The following is a 24,602-nucleotide window of genomic DNA, read 5'->3' on the forward strand; positions in this document are numbered from 1 at the left end:
TGTGGCTGGGATGACTACTCATCTTCCACTGAGCAACTCCAACGTGACAGGTGTGTCAGTCCCCAGACCCATGAGGGTGATATGCGATTCTGCTATAAAGAGATACATGCTTTAGCCGTGAGGTGTAGCATAGGCGGGCACCCAGCAGAGTGGAGGCAGCATGGCCAGCATCGGCTCAGGTCATAGGCAGCAGTAGGTGTCTGTAGAGGCAGTGCCAACACTGAGCAGCAGGGTCCTCAGTTCCCCCAGTAGGGATGGTCTAGGTCAGGGCCAGCTTTCTAGGAAACATAAAGCTTGCAATATGTCTTAACGATCAGTGGGAAGTTCCTTGCCAGGCCCTGTACTTAAAGGAAAGTCATTCTTAGCAAAAGGTACAGGCATGGGCAAGGGCCCTGAAGCAAGAAGCAACCCAGCAGCTGCAAATAAATCTTCCAAGCTGGAAAGCAGGATGAGAGAGGCAGGATGGGAGGGGAGCATGAACTGGAGAGAGAGTGCCAGATCACAGGGCTCGATGGCACACCAAGCTGAGGGCCCCTCAAACAATCCCTGGAGAAGGGCCTGGAAGGGACAAGGCCAGTGACGAGGAGACGGCGGACCAGCAGAGTGCAGAGGCGAGGGCCGGAGTCTGACCTGAGCAACTGATCGCCTGTGAAGTGCCTTACTGAGCTGATGAATGCCACAGAAGAGAAGGTGGGTGGAGACTAGGACCTGTAGAGTCCTGAGTAGGTGGAGCCTGTCACAGGCCAGCAGGCATTTCCAGCCATATCAGGAGAGGACTGGCCAGGGGAACAGACGGGATGGCTTAACAGATGGGATGTAGGAGAGAAGAAGGGCCAGAGGCAGGAGGGAAGAATGGAAGGACCCGCAAGGACAGGAAAGGGAGAGAGCTGGGAAGAAGAAAAGCTGCCCTCAGCCTGGCTTTTGATCAGCAGCTTGCCATTGTCAAGTAGTTTCCCAGAATGTGGGAGTGAGTCTGTGACACAGAACCACACAGTCAGTACTCTCACAGAGATTCCTCCACTGTGGGTCCATTCCTGCAACACTGTAACTGATCAAGCTATAAACCCTGTGAGTGCTGAGAACCAGGCATTCTTCCCTGCCTCATGAAGAGTTAAAAGAATGTGGCACAAATTCCACATAATGATGTCCGCAATGGTTTCCAGCAATCTTTGCAACAATTCTTCAAGAATATTTCCCCAAATAACCTTCGTTTCTGAGCTCATAGTCATGAGTGCATAAGTCATTAATATTAAAATTCATCTCTTTTACAGTCTGTTTCAAACTTCACTGTCCTCCCACCCACTGACTAAAGGAAAGACACATTTCCTAAGTGTCTTATTACAAGAACACTTTTAACGGAGACCATAACATCTTAAATTTCAAAAGCAGTTTACTGATCTGATCTTTGGTTGCTTTTTCTCTCAGGAGACTTTCCTCAGTACATTGAGAGGAGGGGACAGCTGCGACCTCAGTTTACAAAGGTCTCTCGGTGTATTACTATCACTGCATCAGTGGTGTGAGATCAATATCACACTACACTGGGAATTAGAAGCTCTAGGTCTGAGCCATAGAACTGAAACACTTGTAATTTGGTTAAGTTTCTTACATTCTGAGATACTCAGTTTCCTCCTCTGTGTTTGCATGAGTTTTCTCTGGCTGCTGTCACAAATTTTTGGAAACTTGGTAGCTTAAAACAATACAGATTCATTATCCGACAGTTCTGGAGGTGAGGACCTGCAGTGGGTCTCTGTGGGCTAAAGTCAGGGTGTCCACAGCCCCTCTGCAGGAAGGGAGCATCTGTGTTTAGATATTTAAATATTCCACTTTTCATAATTAAACTGGACCTGGAGAGATTTACTTTTACGTTCCTAAATGTTCTCCAATATTTTTAAGCTTCTCAAGCAGCTCTGACCAATAGAAATAATAATGTAAACCACATATAGAAATAAAAATTGTCTAGTCACCACATTAAAAAGTAAAAAGAAATACAGGTAGAATTCAATTTAACAATATTTTGCATTTAATCTAATGTATAACCAACATTACCTCAACACATAGTTAAATATTTAGAATATTTAATGAGATATTTTATATTCTTGTGTTATTCACTTGAGTGAATAACAATCAGGTGTGAGGTTTACACCTAGAGCCCACTTCAGTGCACACTCACTGCATTACACATGTTCAAAGTCACTCAGATGACAATTGGCCACTGTATCAGACAGCACAGTTTTAAAGTTAAACAAACACTTTACATAATGCAGAAGGTCTCAAAATTTAAATAGCATTATATTTAATGGACATTTCCAATTTTTTTTTTTTTTAGATGGAGTCTTGCTCTGTCATCCAGGCTGAAGTGTAGTGGCATAATATCAGCTCACTACAACCTCCACCTCCCAGGTTAAAGTGATTCTTGTGCCTCAGCCTCTCAAGTAGCTGGGACTACAGGTGCCTGCAACCACACCAGGCTGAGTTTTTAATTTTATTTTATTTTATTTTTAGTAGAGATGGGGTTTTGCCATGTTGGCCAGGCTGGTCTTGAACTCCTGATCTCTGGTAATCCACCTGCCTTGGCCTCCCAAAGTACTGGGATTACAGGCATGAGCCACCATGCCCAGCCTACATTTATTTTTGGAATCACCGCTGATCATTAGTTTATGACAGTTGAAGAAGAGCTACATACAGCATGATTTGTCTCCCTTTAAACAATCGTTGGGCTTATACTAGCTAAAGATCAATGTGTTTAATTCCCCAGAATATAAATTAAGTTTCTTTTCCCTTCTTTGACTGAAGTTCATTCTTTTTTTTTGGGGGGGCGGGGAGGAAGGCAGGAAGGGAGGAAGGAAGGGAGGAAGGGATGAAGGAAGGAAGGAAGGGAAGAAGGGAGGGAGGGAGGGAAGGGAAGGAAGGAAATCAAGCAATGAGAGAGACATTGCCGACCTGGATCTAGAGGTTTACAAGTTGATTTCTTTTTTTGAGAGAAGGAAAGAAAAAAAAATAATAAGTAAAGGAGAGGAAGAAACAGGGAGAGTAAACGGAAATATTGCTTTAATCTGAAAAAAATTGGGTGTTAATAATGGCCAATCAATGTTGCATTTAAACTTATGAGTAGGTGTGATGTGGTATTGACAAGAATGTATATTTTGTGTATTTGAAGGGGGGAGCTCTATAAATATTTATTAAGTTTACTTGTTCCGGATCTGAGTTTGAGTCCTTGATATCCTTATTAATTTTCTGTCTCATTGAGTCTAAGTCTTTATGTATCTGAGTGTTAGGATCTTTAGCTCTTGTTGTTGCATTGATCCTTTTACCACTGTAACTTTGTTGCTTTAAAACCTATTTTATCCGATACGAGATTTGCAACTCCTGCTTTTTATTTATTTATTATTTCTGTTTGCTCTCCATTTGGTTGGTAAATCTTTCTCCATCCCTTTGTTTTGAGTCTTTGTGTATCCTTGCATGTGAAACAGGTCTGGATGTAACATGCCGTTGGGTTTTGGCTATGTCTTTTGATTGGGGGATTTAATCGATTTAAATTTAGGGTTACTGCCATTTGATGTTAACTGGCTGTTTTATCCATTCATTGGTGTAAATTCTTCTTTATGTTGGTGCTCTTTACTTTTTGGTATATTTTTAGAAAGGCTAATACTGGTTGTTTCTTTCTGTGTGTAATGCTTCTTCCAGAAGCTCTTGTAAAGCAGGCCTGGTGGTAATAAAATCTCTGAGTTCTTGCTTGTTCATAAAAGATTTTATTTTTCATTCAGTTGTGAAGTTTAGTTTGGCTGGATATGAAATTCTGGGCTGAAGGTTCTGTTCTTTGAGGATGTTGAATATTGGCCCCCATTCTCTTCTGGCTTGTAGAGTTTCTGCTGACAGATCTGCTGTAAGTCTGATAGGCTTGCCTTTGTGGGTAACCTGACCTTTCTCTCTGGCTGCCCTTAGTATTTTCTCCTTCATTTCAACCCTGGTGAATCTAACGATCATGTGCCTTGGGGTTGCTCTTCTTGAGGAATATCTTTGTGGTGTTCTCTGTATTACCTGGGGTTGAATATTGACCTGCTTTGCTAGTTTAGGACAATTTTCCTGAATAATATCCTGAAGGGTATTTTCCAGCTTGGATTCATTCTCTCCGTCGCATTCAGGTACACCTATCAGACATAAATTTGGTCTTTTCACATAGTCCCACATTTCTTGGAGACTTTGCTCATTCCTTTTTATCCTTTTTTCTCTAATCTTTTCTTCATGTTTTATTTCATTAAGTTGGACTTTGACCTCTGATATCCCTTCTTCTGCTTGAACAATGTGAGTGTTTAAACCTGTGCATACTTCTTGGCGTTCCTGTATTGTATTCTTCAGTTCCATTAATTCACTCATACTCCTCTCTAAGTTGTCTATTCGCAATAGGATTTCATCAAACCTTTTTTCAAAGTTTCTGGTTTCTTTATGTTGGGCTACAATATGTTCTTTTAACTCACCGAAGTTTGTTATTATCCATTCCTTGAAGAGTACTTCTGTCATTGGGATGCACTCATTCTCCATCAAGCCTTGTTCCATTGTTGATGTGGAACTGTGATCATCTTTAGAGGGAGACTAAAGATGACTTTGAGTATTCTCAGCTTTTTTATGCTGGTTTCTTCCCGTCATTGTAAATTTATCCTCCTGTCGTCTTTGAATTTACCAACTTTCAGATTAGGTCCCTTGAGTGGGCCTCCAGGTTGTTAGTTCCCAGGGCCAGAGCAGCGGAGTTAAAACTGATGGTGCTTTTCTTCCCAGGATTCTCCTGTCAGGCTTCCTTCTTGTGTCCGTAGTAGGCGACTCTGCCTTCCCGGGGCTCCAAACCTGGGTCAGAAGGGGAACCGGTCCCGTTTACTCTGTGCCATGCGCTGCCCTGCCGAGGTGCCGTCACAGCCGCTGCGCCGGGCTCTGGTGTTGTGCTGGGGGCCCGTGTGGGTCCTCCGAACTTGTTTACTCTGCTCCGAGAGCTGCCGCACCGAGGTGCAGGCGGAACTGCTCCTCCGGCCATGAGAGTCGCACTGGCAACCCGTGTGTTTCCTCCACTGGGGATCTTCTGCTCCGTGAGTGACCAGAATTTGTCTGAAAGTGTTGCATCCTCTAGTTCTCTGTGCCTTCACTGAGAGCTGCAATCCCGTGATGTTAGCAATCGGCCATCTTTGATCATCCAACGAAGTTCATTCTTTTAAGGAAACTAAGTGCGCAAAAAGTAACTCAGGCTCCTGTATGTTGACTCAAGGTACACATAGTTTAAACCACTTTAAACTGAATATTTGCATCACTCATCATAAATAATTTATCTTAATATGAATTCACTCTTTACTAATGACTTGAAAGCACCTGGTTTTAAACAAGCTGGGCCTATTAACTCAGTAGAGAAACACTGTGTTTGAGAGTCTAAGATTTCTGGTTAAGGCAAAAGACTCAATATATAACCTGAGGACCCATCCCATAAATGCAAGGCAGGACTCTATTAGACGGGAAAGGTGAGGGCAAGTGGGTAAAGGTAAACTTGTCAGTACTGCTGAAAATAGCCCAAAGTTCATGCTTTAACGTTGCTGTCTGGTGGTGTTATTTTTATATTGAACAAAGGCACATCATATTTATTTATAAAATAAAGCCATAATACTTATCAAGTTCCTGTCAACAAAAACATGGCAACCAGCTGGTGTATGGATTCATTTATCGCAAGAATATTTTCAGATTTGTTTCGACTTATGCTCCAACTGCTCCAGGGTACATTTTGAGAAATAAAAGTGCACAAAAGTAAAGAGTAAATAATGAATATAGTGCTTAGTAGCAATTTGTTATTATCCAGTTCAAAGTTCAGCAATCCCTGTTCATCTTGCTAGAAAGCAACGAAGGGTCTCTGGATAACACATTTTGGATAAACACATTCTACTAATGGATATTACTTTTCTCAGTTTAGATATGCATTACCCAAGGTGCAAATTAAAATTTCAATACTCAAATTTTTAAAAATTATCTTTCCCTAAGACTGTCAGATTTGCACTGATAAGTATTAATAACAGGAGTACTTACTTTTTTAAAGCCACCTTTCATTCATGCTTTCATTCAAGAGATAATGTGGAATGTTTACTTCTGACATTGGTGGAATTAACCTCCTCATTGCGAATAACTAGAAAAGTTGGAGATAATAAAATAAATATCTTTGTGAAAATCCCAGATAGATGAGAAACCCAGGAAAGACAGCCCAACATGCCATCTAACTTTTTCTCCTGGAGACATTTGCCAGTCAGACAACAGAGACCAAGAAGCACAGTGTCAGGACAGAGAGCAGATGCTAAGAAACTAAGTGTAGCTTGACACAATCCCAAGGAACTGGCGGGAAAAGCAAAGAAAGCTGTTTTCTTTCAGTGAAAACAAGGGACCCTAATATAGAGCCAAGCTTCCAGTTTGGACCTCGAAAGGGGTATACCCTAGAGATGGGGTGCCAGAAATAGACTACCCTCCCAAAGAATGAGGCCCAAGTTCAAGTCATCTCACTCTGATTATATTAAAGGACCCACCCCTCTGTGAGAAACAAAAGTAAATCCTCTCTTGAGGAAGATAACATCACACAGAGATTCAAATTAACTACAATTAATGTGGAGACAAAAGTGACTCCATCTTGGATGCTAATCTGCCACATTGACTTCTGATTAGTCCCAGTCTCATGAACGCCTCCTGGTTCCTACTTTACTTGATGTTCTTAGTGTGAGAACATGTACTCACCATAAATCCTGCCTTTGGATCCAAGCACCCTTGATGTGGTCACACAGATTATAGGCCACAGCACACAACATCCTTGCCTGTTCTGGAGGGTTGCCTTCAACTGTCACTATAAAGCCCGTACCCCTTTCCCTATGGTATATAAGCCCTGAGTCTAGGAAGTAATGGTGCAGAAATCTACCCTTCTTGCAGCCTCTCAAGACCACACTTTCATCCATAAGTTCTCTAATAAATTGCCCTCCATTGACAAACTTGATTTGTCTGCTTAGTTCTTTAGTTTATTGGATCTTTCCACATTTGACAGTCACTTTGTATAAGTAATCCCCACATACAACAAATACACATAGCATACATATTCATCTGGCATTTATGTAAAATAATCAGGGACACAAAAAGACAGATAATCAAATATGAAACTTAAAGCCTACTAACAAAGGAATCCTAGGCATAGATGGCTCTACCTGTGAATTACTATAGATGTTTATAAAAGAAATAACAAAAATATTACACAAAATTTCCCAGGAAACATAAAAAGAGAGACTGCATTTGACTCCTTAAATGTGGGGAAAACCTGAATATCAAAATCTGAAGATACTACATGAGATGAAAATTATTGACCAAGCTTTTACATGAATGCGAAATGCTTTCTCATTGATGAAAAAACTTTAAATAAAATATTTTAAAAGTATAGCCTAGAAATATTTTTAAAAATCACAACCAGTTGGAGTTTTCATGGAATGTAAGGTTGGTCTGATGTTTGCAAATAAAATAGTGTATCTTACCACATTATTAGAATGAAGAAGGAAAATATATGATCATATCAGTAGTGCAGCAAAAACACTTGGTAAAAACAAACATTTATTTATCTTTTTAAAGCACCATAAACATATATCAGGGAAAGGACACTCTTCAATAAACAGTGCTCTAAAAATTCATATGCAGAAGAAACTGGACCCCTTTCACTATATACAAAAATCAACTCAGAATGGATTAAAGACTTAAATGTAAGACTTGAAACTATACAATGATTAGAAGAAAACTTAAGGGAGACACTTCAGGAGTTGAGTCTAGGCAAAGATATTACTCAAAAGCACAGGAAAGAAAAATGGCAATAGAATGATGGAACTTCATTAAACTAAAAAGCTTCTGCACAACAAAGGAAACAATCAACAGAGTGAAGAAAGACCCAGTTGAATGGGAGAAAACATTTGCAAACCTTTCATCCAACAAGAGACTAATATCCAGATCTAGAATATACAAGAAACTCAACAGTGGGGAAAGAAAATCCCATTAAAAAGGGGCAAAAGACATGAATAGACCTCTCTCAAAAGAAAGCAAACAAATGGCCAACAATGAGCTTATGAACGTTTATAAAAAATGCTCAACATCACTAATCATGAGAGAAATGCAAATAAAAACTACAACGAGACAGCATCTCAACCCAATTAGGATGATTATTATTAAAAAGACAAAAAAAAATTACAGATGCTAACAAGGATGCAAAGAAAAGGGAACTCAAACACTGTTGGTGAAAATGTAAATTAGCAAAGCCACTATTGAAAAACAATATAGAGATTTCTCAAAAAACTAAAAGGACAACTACTGTATGATTTAGCAATCCCACTACTGGCTATTTATCCACAGGAAAAAAAAATCAGCATATAAAAGGGATATCTGCACTTCCATGTTTATTGCAGCACTACCGATAACAGCAAAGATATAGAATCAACTTAGATGTCCATTAGTGGATGAATGGATAAGGAAAATGTGGCAAATATGCACAATGGAATACTAGTGAGGCATAAAAATATTAAAATCATGTCATTTGCAGTAACATGCATGGAACCAGAAATCATCATGTTAAGTGAAATAAGCCACATACTTAAAGACGAATGTTGGAAGTTCTTATTCATATGTAGGAGCTAAAACAGTTGCTCTCATGAAGGTAAAGAGTAGAATGATAGAGACCACAGGCTGGGAAGGGTGTGTGGCTGGTGGCAGTGGGTGGAAGGGAATAGAGAGAGATTGGTTAATGGGTACAAACATACAGTTAGAAGGAATAAATTCTAATGTTTAATAGCAGAGTAAAGTGATGATGATTAATAACATGCATTATATATTTCAAAATAGCTAGAAGGCTTGAAATGTTCCCAGAATACAGACATGATTAATACTCCCAAAATACCCTGACTTCATCACTACATATTTTATGCTTGTAACAGCAGATCAGAGGTTCAAATGTTACATATCAATTAAAAATCATCAGCAAACTAGAAATAAAAACAAACTTTCTTAACCTGGTAAAATATTTATAAAAACCCATAGTGAACATGCAAAAAATGAAATTGAGAAAACAATTTCATTTATAATAGCTTCAAGAAGAATAAGATACTCAGATGATTTTAACAACAGAAGTGCAAAACTTGTACATTGAAAACTACAAAACATTGTTGAAAGAAATTAAGAATGAAAATAAATAGGCCAAGTGCAGTGACTCACACCTGTAATCCCAGCACTTTGGGAGGCCAAGGCGGGCGGATCATGAGGTCAAAAGATGGAGACCATCCTGGCCAATGTGGTGAAACCCCGTTTCTACTAAAAACACAAAAATTAGCTGAGTGTGGTGGCATGCACCTGTAGTCCCAGCTACTCAAGAGGCTGAGGCAGGATAATTGCTTGAACCTGGGAGGCACATTTTTTGCAGTGAACCCAGATCACACCATTGCACTTCAGCCTGGTGATAGAGACTCCATCTCAAAAATAAAATAAAAGACATTCCAAATTTGTGGACTGAAGGACATAATGTTGCTAAGATAACAATACTCTGCAAATTGATTTACAGATTCAACACAAGCCCTGAAAAATAACAATGGCTTTTTTAAAATCAGAAATTGACAACTGATCCTAATATTCATATGAAAATACAGGGGACCCAGAACAGCCAAGAAAATTTTGAAAAACAAGAACAAACAGAACTCTCTCTCATTTCCCAATTTCAAAATGTATTAACAAAGCTATAGTACTAAGGCTTTATGGAATTGGAATAAGGATTGACATATAGATCATGAAATAAACCCTTACATTTATGGACAATTGAGTTTTGGCAAAAGTACTAAGACAATTTGGGTGACAAACAATACCTTTTTCAACAAATGGTACTGAGACAATCAATTCCACATGTAAAAGAACAAGGCTGGACCCTGATTTCACACATACAAAAATTAACTCAAAATGAGTCAGAGACTTAAATGTAAGAGCAAAACTATAAAATTCTTAGAAAAAAAACAGAAGAAAAGTTTCATGACCCAACATTAGGCAAAGCCTTCTTTGTTACAATACAAAAGCACAAGCTACAAAATTTAAAAATAGACTTCATCAAAAATAAAAACTTTTTACTTCACAGGACACCTTCAAGATAAGCCAAGAATGAAAGGAAATGAGTGCATGCAAGTCACGTATCTAATAAGGGACTTGCATCCAAATGTAAAAAGAGTTCTTAACAACTCAAAAATAAAAAGACAAAGGGACCATTCAAATGTGGGCTAAGGATCTGAATAGGCATTTCCCCAAAGAAGATACACAAATGGGCAATAAGTACATGAAAGGATACTCAACATCATTAATGATTGGAGGAATGCAAATTAAAATCATGAGATACCCCTTCACACCCACTTTGATGACTATCATTTTAAAAGACCATATAAACCCAAGAGAAATGAAAACGTGTCCCTACAAAAAGTGTATATGAATGTTGAGAGCAGCATTATTTATAATAAACAAAAATGGAAATGATCCAGTCTATCAATTGATAAATAGAAAAATAAAATATAGTATAGTAATATAAAATATTACTTGCCTATAAAAAGAAACAAGTGTTAATATATGCTACAACATGGATGCATCTTGAAAACTTTATGCTAAGTGAAAGAAACCCAGACACTGAAGTCTACATATTGTATTGTTCCATTTACATGACTTGTCCAGGATAGGCATATCCACTGAGAAATAAAAATTAGTGGTTGCTGGGTAAAGAAGAAAATGAGAAGCAATTGCTAAAGGGTAGAAAGTTTCCTTTTCGAGGTGATGAAAATGTTCTAAAATTAGATATTGGGGGGTGATCGCATAATCTAAAACATATGTAGTTTTACACTTTTAAAGAGTTAATTTATGATATGTTTTTAATCTTCATAAAGCTGTTACTTTTAAAAAGCTATACTCAACATATATAATGGTTAAATATTGAAATTTGGTCTGAGGCAAGAACTCTAGCTATCACTAAATCTAACATTGTTCTGAAAATTCTGAGCAGTGCAATAAAGCATGACAATAAATAAAATAGATAAAGATTTGAAAGAAAGAAAGAAAACTCTCATTGTTTACATATGACGTGATTGTGTGCATAGAAAATCAAAAAACCCATAGGAGAAAAAACTATTCAAATAAATGAATTGGGCAAAGTCCATGAACACCAGACAATAAACAAAAATCAACTGCATTTCTTTTAAATGAACTGATAAAGAATAAAAAATTTTAACTTATAAAATTACAATAGCATCAAAAGTATGTAATACCTAGGAGCAAATCTAATAAAAGATGTACAGTACTTCTCCTATACTAAGAAGTAACAGAAGCGACAGGTGTCACAGTGTCTGGGAATTTACCCAGCTTTCAAATTAACAAGTTAGCCAGACATAGTTTTATGGATGCTGGCAGAAGACACAAGTTCCTTGGGGCAGAGAAAAAAGATAGTTTAATCCTTACAGCACTAAACTAGCCAGGGTATTGACATTTGTGCTGGTTTTCCAAATCACAATTCATATAGGGCAACACAAGAGTGCCAGAAGATGCCTGCATTGAAGTAGGTTGCATTAAGGGAGAGGAACTCTCAGCCTAGGGAACTCAAATCTTTGATAATGGGTAGTAAGCTTTCCTAACCTTTACCTCAAAGGCAAACATTACCTTTATCATTCTAGACAGTAAATAAACTTTTCTTTCACTCCGGAGGACACTAACAACATCTTCCAGGGCTGTTCACTACATACACACCCCTAAAAGACACTCCAGAGCAAAGGTAGTCAGGTGCCTTTGCTTATAAGATGTACATAAACCTGAGAGACACATGGAGCACTGTCTCTTGACACACTGAAAAACCATGCAATTTGACAGAAACTAAAGAATACCTAAGTCAATGGAAGGGTATGTTATGCTCAGGAACAGGAAAACTCATTAGAAGATTTCAATTTTCGCCTTTTTGGCTCTCTGAGCAGCACCATGGCTGTTGGCAAGAACAAGCGCCTTACGAAAGGCGGTAAAAAGGGAGCCAAGAAGAAAGTGGTTGATCCATTTTCTAAGAAAGATTGGTATGATGTGAAAGCACCCGCTATGTTCAATATAAGAAATATTGGAAAGACGCTAGTCACCAGGACCCAAGGAACCAAAATTGCATCTGATGGCCTCAAGGGTCGAGTGTTTGAAGTTAGTCTTGCTGATTTGCAGAATGATGAAGTTGCATTTAGAAAATTCAAGCTGATTACTGAAGATGTTCAGGGCAAAAACTGCCTGACTAACTTCCATGGCATGGATCTTACCCGTGACAAAATGTGTTCCATGGTCAAAAAATGGCAGACAATGATTGAAGCTCATGTTGATGTCAAGACTACCGATGGTTACTTGCTTCGTCTGTTCTGTGTTGGTTTTACTAAAAAACGCAACAATCAGATACGGAAGACCTCTTATGCTCAGCACCAACAGGTCCGCCAAATCCGGAAGAAGATGATGGAAATCATGACCCGAGAGGTGCAGACAAATGACTTGAAAGAAGTGGTCAATAAATTGATTCCAGACAGCATTGGGAAAGACATAGAAAAGGCTTGCCAATCTATTTATCCTCTCCATGATGTCTTCGTTAGAAAAGTAAAAATGCTGAAGAAGCCCAAGTTTGAATTGGGAAAACTCATGGAGCTTCATGGTGAAGGCAGTAGTTCTGGAAAAGCCACTGGGGATGAGACAGGTGCTAAAGTTGAACGAGCTGATGGATATGAACCACCAGTCCAAGAATCTGTTTAAAATTCAGACTTATAATAGTGGCAAATAAAATGTGTGGCAAATAAAATGTCTTATTTGTGGCCGGGCGTGGTGGCTCACGCCTGTAATCCTAGCACTTTGGGAGGCTGAGGTGGGTGGATCACCTGAGGTCGGGAGTTCAGAACCAGCCTGGTTATCATGGTGAAAGCCCATCTTTATTTTAAAAAATAAAATAAAAAAAAGATTTCAATTTTCCCCAACTGAAAAGAGTATTTTTACATCCTACTGGATAAATTGAGTATGTAAGTGGAAAAAGCTAAATTGGATTCTTACCTCCATTATACACAAAATCAATTTCAGGTAGATTGTAGATCTAAATACAACACCTAGAACATGTAACCCCCTAGAAGACAATATAGGAGAACATCTTCATGACCTTGCGTAGGCAAAATTTCTTAAAAGGAAAACATAAAGAAAAAGATTGATAAATAGGATACATCAAAATTAGAAGTCTCTGTTTATAAAAGACTGCATTAAAAAGAATTTACACCATCGTGTGGAAGGAGATAACTAAACTAAAACCACAACTACACATATATAAAAGCTAGACAGACAGATAGATATCAACTGATCTATTGAGGGACTAACCTTGGGTCTGCCCCCTCCCAAGGGTAGCTTATTCTTAGTAGGCAGCTTGACACTGAGTGTGTGTTCCAAATGCAAACCAACCAATCCAGAACCCACCCAACCATCCCCATTATCAGGCTCTCACACTCCAGCCACTATCCACTTGCCCTGATCACCCTAAGACCAAGAACCAGACAACAAGGGCCAGCCCTATGCCTCAGAGCCCTCTGAAATTCTTCAAACTAGCCAATCCTAAGCCTGTTTACCCTGCCTCACCTGTCCCTTCCCACAGAAACCACAATGAAGGTTCTTGTCCACACTTCCTCCCTCTCCTTCTACCTCCTGACTGACCCTGGTGCTCCCCTGTGCGGCCCCCTGGTAAGTGTGGGATGCCCTCTCCTCTTGGAAACTGTGAGTAATAATCTCTCTTTTCAATGATGATTGTCTCCTGATCTGTTGGACATCAAATTTATTATACTATACACTATATTTGAAAACAATATCACCCATTATCAGATTATATAAACTATCATCTACATAGAGAGGGGAGGAAAAGAGAGATCATGGAATGCACATTCTGTATCAGGCAGGACCACCACTTACGTTTGTGTAAGTGATGCATTGCATGTTTTCCTCACAGATATTACAGGTTTGCAAAATTATCCCAACAAATATCAGGCAGGTGGTTGTACAATGTCATTGGGAAGGAATGATTTTTACATTTGTCATATCACAATACTACATAAACGTAGGGTTACTGTCATTAAGAAAAAAGTTGAGCTGCTTTTTGGCAAAATTTTGCATTTATCATTAATTGGGGCTGGGCAAGGTGGCTCACGCCTGTAATTCCAGCACTTTGGGAGGCCAAGGCAGGCAGATCACCTGAGGCCAGGAGTTTGAGACCAGCCTGGCCAAATGGCGAAACCCCATTTCTACTGAAAATACAAAAAAATTAACCAGGTGTGGTGGTGCACGCCTGTAATTCTGGCTATTCAGAAGGCTGAGGCAGGAGAATTGTTTGAACCCAGAAGGCAGAAGTTGTAGTGAGCCGAGATTGTGTCACTGCACTCCAGCCTGGGCAACAGACTGACTCTGCCTCAAAAACAAAAACAAAAAACTCAGGGCTTCCAAATCCTTGTTTCTCCCCACCCCACTCCCTATATTTATAAGACACAATCTCTGAACCACAATAGTCTTGTAAAATTGAATGCCAATAATTTCGGTCTAAAGTACTAAGTTATAATAAAAGCCTTCAGTAACAGAAGCTTAAGGCATAATCTCTTCTGGAAGCAACTGTAGTTTAAGTACAGACAACTGCAATTTTTTTAACTATCAAAATGAATAAAATCAAAATCATGCAATCACAAGCAGTAGGGTTATCTGAGAGTAGATAATAATATCTGCCCAATAACTTCTATTTTAGCCCCAGTATTGCTCATCCCTAAATAAGTATTCAAAAGATAAAATTAGCACAAGCAAATGGGGCTTAGGTGGTCATCCATCTTACCCGATGACTTTCAAAAATTATTCTACGAAACTGCTGTGTTCTGAGATAGCTCTACACCCACCTTTCAGTTAACAAATTAAGAGCATTGAAAAACAATTTATGTAGTCTCTGTCATTTGAAAAATGAAGAATCTGGGCTCCAGAGAATTGACATTACCTACATTCATTCCTGGATCAAGAATTATGATACCTACTTCTAAGAAGAAATGACATAAAAATTTACTCAAAAGGTCTGTCTCTTTTAGTTTGCAAAGAATTTCTAAAAAATGCTCTTCCAAATACCATAAAATCTGACCACAAGTACACTATTATGGAGGACAGATTTCCATTTACTGTGGAAATATTTGTGGGAGGGGCTCATGAGCTTCCAAAGAAGTGATGAAGACATAAGTTATAATCTGGTTCTTTGGGTTTGGCCAAAAATCAAATGCAATTCCTAGGACTGTATTTAATGCCATAACTTTTTATAACTATGCTACCATGGAGCCCAAAATTCAACTCTTTGTACTGGAAAACATCCTTCTACTGAGTAAGCTTTATTTCTAGGGCCCAAACACAATAAAACCATACAAACAGGATTTGAATCTAATATCCTCAAAGCGCTTTCATGATGCTTTTAGCCAAGTTGCACTACTTTAAAAAAAAAATGACAAAAGACTAGCCAAAACAGCCTTAACAGAAGTGTGTTTAGTGACTTCTGTCTTGGTGTGTTTGTGCTGCTCTAATAGAATACCACAGACCTAGGCTGGGTGCTCATGCCTATAATCCTCGCACTTTGGGAGGCGCAAGGCAAGAGAATCACTTGAGCCCATGAGTTTGAGGCCAGCCTGGGCAACTTAGTGAGACTCCACCTCTACTAAACAACAACTACTTACAAAATTAGCGGGGTGCAGTGGTTTATCTCTGTAGTCCCAGACTACAGGAAGAGGCTGTAGGTGGGAGGATCACTTGAAACCAGGAGTTTGAGGTTATAGTGAGTTACGATCATGTTGCTACACTCCAGCCTAGGCAACAGAGTAAGACCATCTCTTTAAAAAAATAAAAACACCACTGACTAGGTAATTTATATAAAAATAGAAAACCCAGGTCATAATATCAAAAGATGAAAAGAACAGAAATTTATTTTCTCAAAGTTCTGGAGGCTGAAGGCATGAAGGCAAGAGAGTTGAATACTACATGAAGTCTCCTTTATGAAAACCTTAATCTTTTTCACAAAGGAAAAGCCCTCATGGCCTCATCACCTACTGAAGGACTCATTTCTTAATCCTATCACATTGGCCAGTAAGTTTCGACACTTGAATTTTGAAGGGGACACATTCCAACCTTAGCATTTGTACTATATGTGATTTAATATTTCTCTAACATAATATTTCACGATATTAATAAACTCCATTAGAGTCAGTTTTTGTCATCTTTCATGAATGGATGAAATATGACAAAATGTAGAAGGTTTACTTTTCGTAAGTTGAAAAGTAAAATTCCCAGACTGTAATTTAGTCAATTGCCCCTGGTGTTTTACTCTTATTATTGTTGTAGCTGTTCAACTGAATTAGTAAATAAAAAGACTTATTTTGTGGAAATACTTTCAGATTGTGCATATTAGATCAATTTTGTCAGACTAGTTTACTTATTTTTGCTAGCTAAGTGGTCTCACTGACCAACCAGCTAGCCACAATAAATTAAACATTGAACAGAAATTGTACCTTAGTCTCATCTCACTCAGTCATCTTGCTATGTTGTTGATTACAAAGAAGACCAGTCAAGAGACGTCAGTGAGCACTTCCACTACATAGCTACATGGGTCTGCACAGTTTTCCCCTCTGCTTGGAAATTAAACAAAAGCAAAAGAAGAATGAAAAATTGACAGAAATAATTCCCAGATGCTAAAATATCTGAAAGAAATGTCAAAAATAAATATGATGTTGAAGAAGACAAAAAAATAATGAGCAGGTGAAAGGGGACCCTGCAAAGGCACAACTCAGAATGTACCATTGAAAATATATGCTGTGCTATAGAGGTAAGTGGCTCAACATAGAAGGGAAAGACCATATCCACCCTTTGTAGCAATAATTGAGGATACTGGAGTAAGTACAGCCAGTAGCAGAAACATTGCTAGGCTATGTTTGACTCATAGAAGCAGAAGAAAGAATCATACATGCGATCAATAGATGCAGAAGTGGACATTTTTGGTGGGAGAAGTGAGACAGCCTTTGAATTGTGAAGCTTAGGAAACCAAGCTTAAGTCTTCTCCTTCCCTCTCTCCAGTTCTCGACACTCCTCTATACACACACACACACACACACACACACACAATACACACACACGCACACAGACACATACAAATCACAAGCAAATAGCTGGCTCATAAAAAGTCAATTAGTTCAATAGTTTTATGGATATGTAGAAAAACAAAAGTTTTCAAAAGGACTACATAACACTGAGATAAAGATATTATAAGAATAAGTATTTTAGGCTGGGTGCGGTGGCTCATGCCTGTAATCCCAGCACTTTGGGAGGCCAAAGTGGGCAGATCACCTGAGGTCAGGAGTTCAAGAACAGCCTGGCCATTATGATGAAACCCGGTCTCTACTAAAAAAAACACCTATAGAACCACTATTCAGGAGGCTGAGGCTAGAGAATTGTTTGAACCCAGGAGGCAGAGGTTGCAATAAGCCAAGTTCTCACCAATGCACTCCAGTCTGTGGTAGCTCCATATAAAAAAAATAAAAAAAGAATAAGTACTTTTTAAAATGTATCAAAGCAACTAACCTTTAGTAAGAAAAACCACAAATAGAAATGCAGGAATTTGGGAAAGATATCCACAGAGAAGTAAAAGAAAAGACTCGTTACAAATTTAAACACAAAATTAAACGCACATAAGGAGATCAGACAGTCTAAGAAAAACATTAGAAATGTATACATATGGTTATAAATGAGAAAAGAGAATACAATGAAATCGATAATGTCAGAATATAAAACAAATTACAGAGAAAAATAGAATGACTGGAAGACACATGAAGATAACTAAACCAATTTTTTTCCTGAAGAAGAAAACCAAAACAATAAACCACAAAAAATTTAAATATTGAAATCAAGAAATGTTCCTGAAATTCAAGAGGTCTAGAATCTGCATAAGGCTCACTGTTCACAGGGAAAAAAAGAGTCCAGAGTGCTCAACATTGAAGGATATCTCTACAAGAAGAACTACAAAACACTGCTGAAAGAAGTCATAGAAGTGGAAAAACATACACACTCACAGATTGGAAGAACTAATATTGTTAAAATGGCCATACTACCTAAAGCAATCTACAGATTCAATGCTATTCCTATCAAACTACCAGCATCATTTCCACAGAGCTAGAAAAAGAAAACTATGCTAAAATTAATAGGAAACCAAAAGAGCCGAAATAGCTAAAGCAATCTTAAGCAAAATAGAACAAAGCTGGAGACCTCACATTATAAACGATAAGGCTTATACTATACTATAAGCTACACACTATGCTATAAGGCTACAATCACAAAAACACCATGATACCGATACAAAAACAGACACGTATACCAATGGAACAGAAAAGACAACCCAGAAGTAAAGCCACACACCTACAGCCATTTGATCTTTGACAAAGTTGACAAAAACAAGCAATGGGTAAAAGACTCCCTATTCAATAAATGGTGCTGGGATAGCTGGCTGGCCATATGCAGAAGAATGAAACTGTATCTGTACCTTTCACCATAAACAAAAATTGAAGATGGATTAAAGACATAAATATATGACTCAAACCATAAGAATCCTCGAAGAAACCTAGGACATACCATTCTGGACATTGGCCTTGCAAAAGAATTTATCACTAAGTCCTTGAAAGCAATTGCAACAAAAATAAGAATTGACAAGTGGGACCTAATTAAACTAAAGAGCTTCTGCACAGCAAAAGAAACTATCAACAGAGTAAACAGACAACCTACAGAATGAGAGAAAAATATTCACAAACTATGCACCTGACAAAGGTCTAATATCCAAATCTATAAGGAATTTAAACAATTCAACAATCAAAAAAAAAACCCTGTTAAAAAGTGAACTAAAGATATGAACAGACATTTCTTAAAAGAAGACACACATGTAGTCAACAAATATATGAGAAAATGATCAACATCTCTAAATCATCAGAGAAATGCAAATCAAAACCACATTGAGATAGCATCTCACACCAGTCAGAATGCTATTATTTAAAATGTCAGAAAACAGGAGATGCTGGCAAGGAGAAAATGGAACATATATACCCACTGATGTGAATACAAATTAGTTGAACCACTGTAGAAAGCAGTCTGGAGATTTGTCAAAGAACTTAGAACTACCATTCAATCCAGCAATCCTATTACAGGGTATATATCCAAAGGAAAATAAATTGTTCTACTAAAAAGACACATGCACTCCTATGTTCATCACAGCACTATTCACAATATCAATGCTGTGGAATCAACCTAGGTTCCCATCAACAGTAGACTAGATAAAGAAAATGTACATATACACCATGGGTTGCCATACGACCATAAAAATGAATAAAATAATATACTTTGCAGCAACATGGATGCAGCTGGAGGCCATTATCCTAAGTGAACTAAAGATCACATGTTCTCACTTTTTTTGTTGTTGTTGTTTTTGAGACAGAGTTTTGCTCTGTCACCCGGGCTGGAGAGCAATGGCACCATCTCAGCCCACTGCAACCTTTGCCTCCCAGATTCAAGCGATTCTCCTGCCTTAACCTCCCAAGTAGCTGGGATTACAGGCACCCACCATCAAGCCCAGCTAATTTTTGTATTTTAGTAGAGACGGGCTTTCATCATGTTGGCCAGGCTGGTCTTGAACTCCTAACCTCAGGTGATGTGCCCACCTCAACCTCCCAAAATGCTGGGATTACAGATGTGAGCTACCACACCCAGACACGTGTTCTCACTTACAACTAGGAGCTAAACATTGGGAACAAAGAGACATATTAATGGGAACAACAGACACTGGGGACTACTAGAGGGAGGTGGGAGGAAGGAAAGTGGGCAGTGATTGAAAATCTATTGGGTACTACCCCGGCGCAACGGCTCATGCCTATAATCCCAGCACTTTGGGAGGTCGAGGTGGGTGGATTGCTTGAGGTAAGGAGTTCAAGACCAGCCTGGCCAACATGGCAAAACCCCATCTCTATTAAAAATGCAAAAATTACCTGGGCATGATGGCACACACCTGTAATCCCAGCTACTCAGCGGGTTGAGGTAGGAGAATCACTAGAACCCTGGAGGCAGAGGTTGCCGTGGACCGAGATCGGGCCTGGCTGACAGAGTGAGACTGGGTGACAGAGTGAGACTCCATCTAAAAAAAAAAAATTATATTGGTTACTATGCTCACTATCTAGGTGATGATGGATTAATCATATCCCAAACCTCAACATCACACAGTATACCCATGTAATAAACTTGCATGCCCTGAATCTAAAATAAAAGTTGAGATTATTTTTAAAAACACATGATGAAACACTTCGAATATATAATTCAAGAAAGGTTCCTAAAATTAAAGAAAACTGGCATCTATGTAAGGCTTATTGTTTGCTAGGAAAACATTAATCCAGAATGGTCAACACTGAAGCATGGCATAGTAGAAGGCACATACACACACACACACACACACACACACACACACACACACACACATCACTTATAAAAAAATACATTTATCTGGTCACAAAAAGATTTAATGCTAAATGATAATAAAACAACATCTATAAGATACTAAAAGGAAGAAAGTGTGACCCAAGATCCATCTAAGCTGCTTCCAAAAAATAAAAGCTACAAGTAAATTGTTTTAAACATGAAAAAGCTCAAACAATATTCCCACAAGCCTTTTTGAAGACACTTCCAGCAGATTGAACGGTAGTCAAGCAAGAGCTGATGGGACAGCTGAAAGGACTGGTGATCAATATCAAATATATTTAACTTCAGCAGTAATGCTGCAACTTCTGGGTTTCAGAAGTTGAAGAGAGAAAATAAATAAAAATTATACATGCTGACAAAAACTTAGGGAAAAAAGGGGGAAAAGTAGGTATGCATGTGCACTGATACAGAAGAGAAAGAAATTATTGTGGGATTTATAAGTAATAGCTGAGAGTCAGAGAATTTTAAAGCCAATGAATCATGTAATAAAAATCTAAGCATATTTAACAGTACAAAAGTAAATAGTAAGAAAGATAGTATTTGTTAATATTTGGTAGTAGAGCAGAGATAGAAGGGAAGAGGAAAACAGTAATTATATTGCACATTTTAGGTGGAAATAATGTATCGTAAAAGAAAAGGATTAAAGTTGTTACATAAGGGTATAAATATAAGCCCAGCTATCACAACACAAACACAAACATTTCTAAAAATCAAAACTGCACACATACACAAAAAAACAGAGAAACCCAACAATATAGTGAACAACCTAAAGAATAATTATCAAAGTAGAAAATCCAACAAACAAAAGGACGTTTCCTTTTTTTGTTTTTTCACACATGCATACTGAGTTTACTCAAAGCTAGTCTGTTCTGCTTTTTCTTCTTCTGGGATGAGAGGGGGTCAGAGCCAGGGGTCTGCGCAATTGTGGTCTGCAATCCAGAGGAATCCCTTGCCTTACCCCCCAAAGTCAGGCCTTCTGTCTTTTGTTAATTTTTCTTCTTGCTGACATCCTGTTAAGACCGGCAGAAGGGGGCCGGGCTTGGTACCTCACGCCTGTAATCCCAGCACTTTGGGAGGCTGAGGCAGGTGGATCACAAGGTCAAGAGATGGAGACCATCCTGGCTGACATGGTGAAGCACTGCCTCTATTAAAAATACAAAAATTAGCTGGGTGTGATGGCATACTTGTGTAATCCCAGCTACTCAGCTACTCAGGAGGCTGAGGCAAGAGAATCTCTAGAACCCGGGAGGCAGAGGTTGCAGTGAGCCAAGATTGCACCACTGCCTGGGTGACAGAGCCAGACTCCATCTCAAAAAAAAAAAAAGAAGATTGGCCGAAGGGTAAGACCCATGGAGCACCTTACTGTAAGTCACTACTGATGAGTTGTTTGTGTGACTACTGGGAGACAGATTTATAGAGTTCTGTGACAATCTATTCTGGTGTTGCTCAATTTGGTCAGGAGCAGGAGTCCCTGTGTTTTTGCTGGTTGAGTTGAACTCGGAACTCCCAGAGTCTTTTAAGTTGTTTTCCATGTGTCTGTGTGTTGAACTTGGTTTCAAAAGATGACAGCTGCTGCGTTATTCCTAAAAGTCTGCCCACCTCCACACTGAGAATCACCTGGATGACATCTCCATAGTAGAGTCCTATAGCAGTGCACATCCGCCACTGTCCCTGATAGATTCCTGCCCTGCTGGGGCTGCACATCTGTATGCTGATATCTGTAATCTCCTGGGGCTCTAGCCATCTCACTCACCATCACCATGTGCACATGTCCAAATTGGTCTCCCCTGACATACTTAAGACAAACCCCTGGAGGCCACGCCTCTACGCCAGAATTCTGGATCCACCATGTTTTTACAAACTGAGTATCAGGAGATATTGACTCTTCTTCTCCTATAGTGACATCTTTAACAAAGGACATAGAGGGTACACACTGATGTTTGGGCTCTCAAAGTCATAATAGGTGCCATTTTTGGCTTGTAGGTTCCAGTTGTTCATGTCCAGGAGTAAGGTGCAACCAGCAGGGTTGAGCTGGAAGCTGAGAAGCCTCTGGAACTCAATGATGAGCCTATCCTTGTTGGTGGTGCCCAGGCAGCTAACTTCTGTATCAGCCCCTGGTCCAGGTCCACGTCCATGCCCTCCATGGTGTCATGCCTGACATCCACGTCCCTACTTCCTCACAACTGAGCCGCATGCCCCCCGTCCGGGGACTGGGAGGGGGCCCACTGCTAGTTAGCCTCGTGACCCCACTCCCTTTGGGTAAGCCCTGGGCCTCTCAAAGCCTCATGGAGGTAAACTCACTCTGCTACTCACTCTCCCCTCCCTCCCACCCCCGCCAGCTCCTCCGCCTCCTGCCTCTCCAAGAGCAAATATCTTACCAAATTAATTCACCTTATCAAGTTAATTCACCTATTAAACACAAAATATCTTTAGATTCCATTACAATGCAAAATTCAATTCTATCCATATAGAAACATACAGCTGCTTAACAGACAAATTTAAAACAATAATTATATATTATGAGTATATATATTAATAATTATATATATAATAATAATTATATAGCCCCAGCCTACATAGCTTGCAGTCAAGCTATATAGGCTGGTGCTGCAGCCATTTGGTGGCTCCTGGATCCCTTCCAAACTCATTCATGTGATTGTTGGCTGGTCTCAGTGGCACCGAGGGCCTTATTTAGTTCCTTATTATGTGAGCATCTCCACAGAGCTGTTTGAGTGCCCTTCAAACATGGCCACTTGCTTGCCCCTGAGCAAGTGAGCTGAGACATAGTAAGAAACAGAGAGAGAAGAGAGAACAGAAAGAGGTAACAGAGAGAGAGAGAGATAGAGACAGCCCAAGAAGGAAGCTGTAGTTCTTCATAACCTAATCTCAAAAGTCACTTATCATTAATTCTTCTATATGCCATTCACACAGATAATTTGTTCACAATCACACAGATTCGCTCTGGTAAAAAGGAGGGGCCCATTCAAGGATGTGGAGAGCAGGAGGTGGGGATTTTAGGTCATTGGGGCCATTTTGGAGACTCCCTGTGGAACACCAACAGACCCTGAGCGGAGCAGAGGGAAGGATGCCTAGAAGCATCCTAGACGGCTGTGTGCTCCCAAGAAGGCCGCGCCCCAGTCTACCGGGGTGGCCTTGATGGAATTCCGCGCCTCTCCCAAGAGCGGGGCTGCCCCCTTCACCCCTGCAATGTCATGCCCTGGGTTGGAGCAGCCCCTGGGAGTGGCCCTCTGGCGAAACTGTAACCGCTGAATCCGGAGTGCGCAGCAGGGCCTAGGCCCCACGCCCTGTGGCTGAGCCCCGCGCACAGATCACACCTCTGCGCTGTCTGCATGGTTTTATAAATCCTTAAACTCAAATGCTCAGTGGTCATCTTAACCTGACCATTTAACCACTAGACACATGTTTTTTTTTGTTTTTTTTTTTTTGAGATGGAGTTTCACTCTTGTTATCCAGGCTGAAGTGCAATGGCGCGATCTCGGCTCACCACAACCTCCGCCTGCTGGGTTCAAGCAATTCTCCTGCCTCAGCCTCCCGAGTAGCTGGGACTACAGGCGCGCGCCACCATGCCCAGCTAATTTTTGTATTATTAGTAGAGACGGGGTTTCACCTTGTTGACCAGGATGGTCTTAATCTCTTGACCTCATGATCCACCCGCCTCGGCCTCCCAAAGTGCTGGGATTATAGGCGTGAGCCACCGCGCCCAGCCTAGACACATGTTTAAACTTCTCTGAACCCCTCTGAGCTTGTGCTTCTGATTTTGTAAAATGTAGATGATGATGATTGCCTCTGAAATAGGAAGGGGAATCCCAAAGGTGCAGTATTCTGTGGGATCCCTGCCAAGTGAAAGCAATCGCTGTCGTGATGAAGACAATATCTCTATTTATGTGCTTCATTAAACCATAAAACTTGGGGCTAAACCTCGGGAGGTGATGCCTGCCTGCTGCGCTAGTGCTAGTCCGGGAGGGTGCCGCGGGAGATGAGCG

At 39.7% G+C, this 24,602-nt stretch overlaps 2 protein-coding genes and 1 pseudogene across 2 annotated transcripts in view; 1 reads left to right on the plus strand and 2 right to left on the minus strand.

The window, feature by feature from the left end:
* Positions 1 to 4,220: 4,220 nt before the first annotated feature.
* Positions 4,221 to 24,602, minus strand: part of LOC144579140 (uncharacterized) — a 96,420-nt gene continuing 76,038 nt past the window's right edge. Inside the window, exon 4 of the mRNA XM_078348403.1 lies at positions 4,221 to 6,151. The gene's annotated coding sequence lies outside the window, so the exon portion shown is untranslated. The remainder of the gene's footprint in view (positions 6,152 to 24,602) is intronic.
* On the plus strand, positions 11,990 to 12,856 carry LOC100404525 (small ribosomal subunit protein eS1). The gene has a single exon (XM_002763706.6). It carries the CDS (start codon positions 12,016 to 12,018, stop codon positions 12,808 to 12,810), a length of 795 nt encoding a protein of 264 aa, XP_002763752.1. The 5' UTR covers positions 11,990 to 12,015; the 3' UTR covers positions 12,811 to 12,856.
* Positions 13,172 to 22,742, minus strand: LOC118147455 (protein ILRUN pseudogene; annotated as a pseudogene).

Source organism: Callithrix jacchus, chromosome 14 (assembly GCF_049354715.1).
Source record: "Callithrix jacchus isolate 240 chromosome 14, calJac240_pri, whole genome shotgun sequence".
NCBI lineage: Eukaryota > Metazoa > Chordata > Mammalia > Primates > Cebidae > Callithrix > Callithrix jacchus.

Bases quoted from the DNA above. Each gene is read 5' to 3' on its own strand.
- LOC100404525 (XM_002763706.6), top strand. From the start codon at position 12,016: ATGGCTGTTGGCAAGAACAAGCGCCTTACGAAAGGCGGTAAAAAGGGA.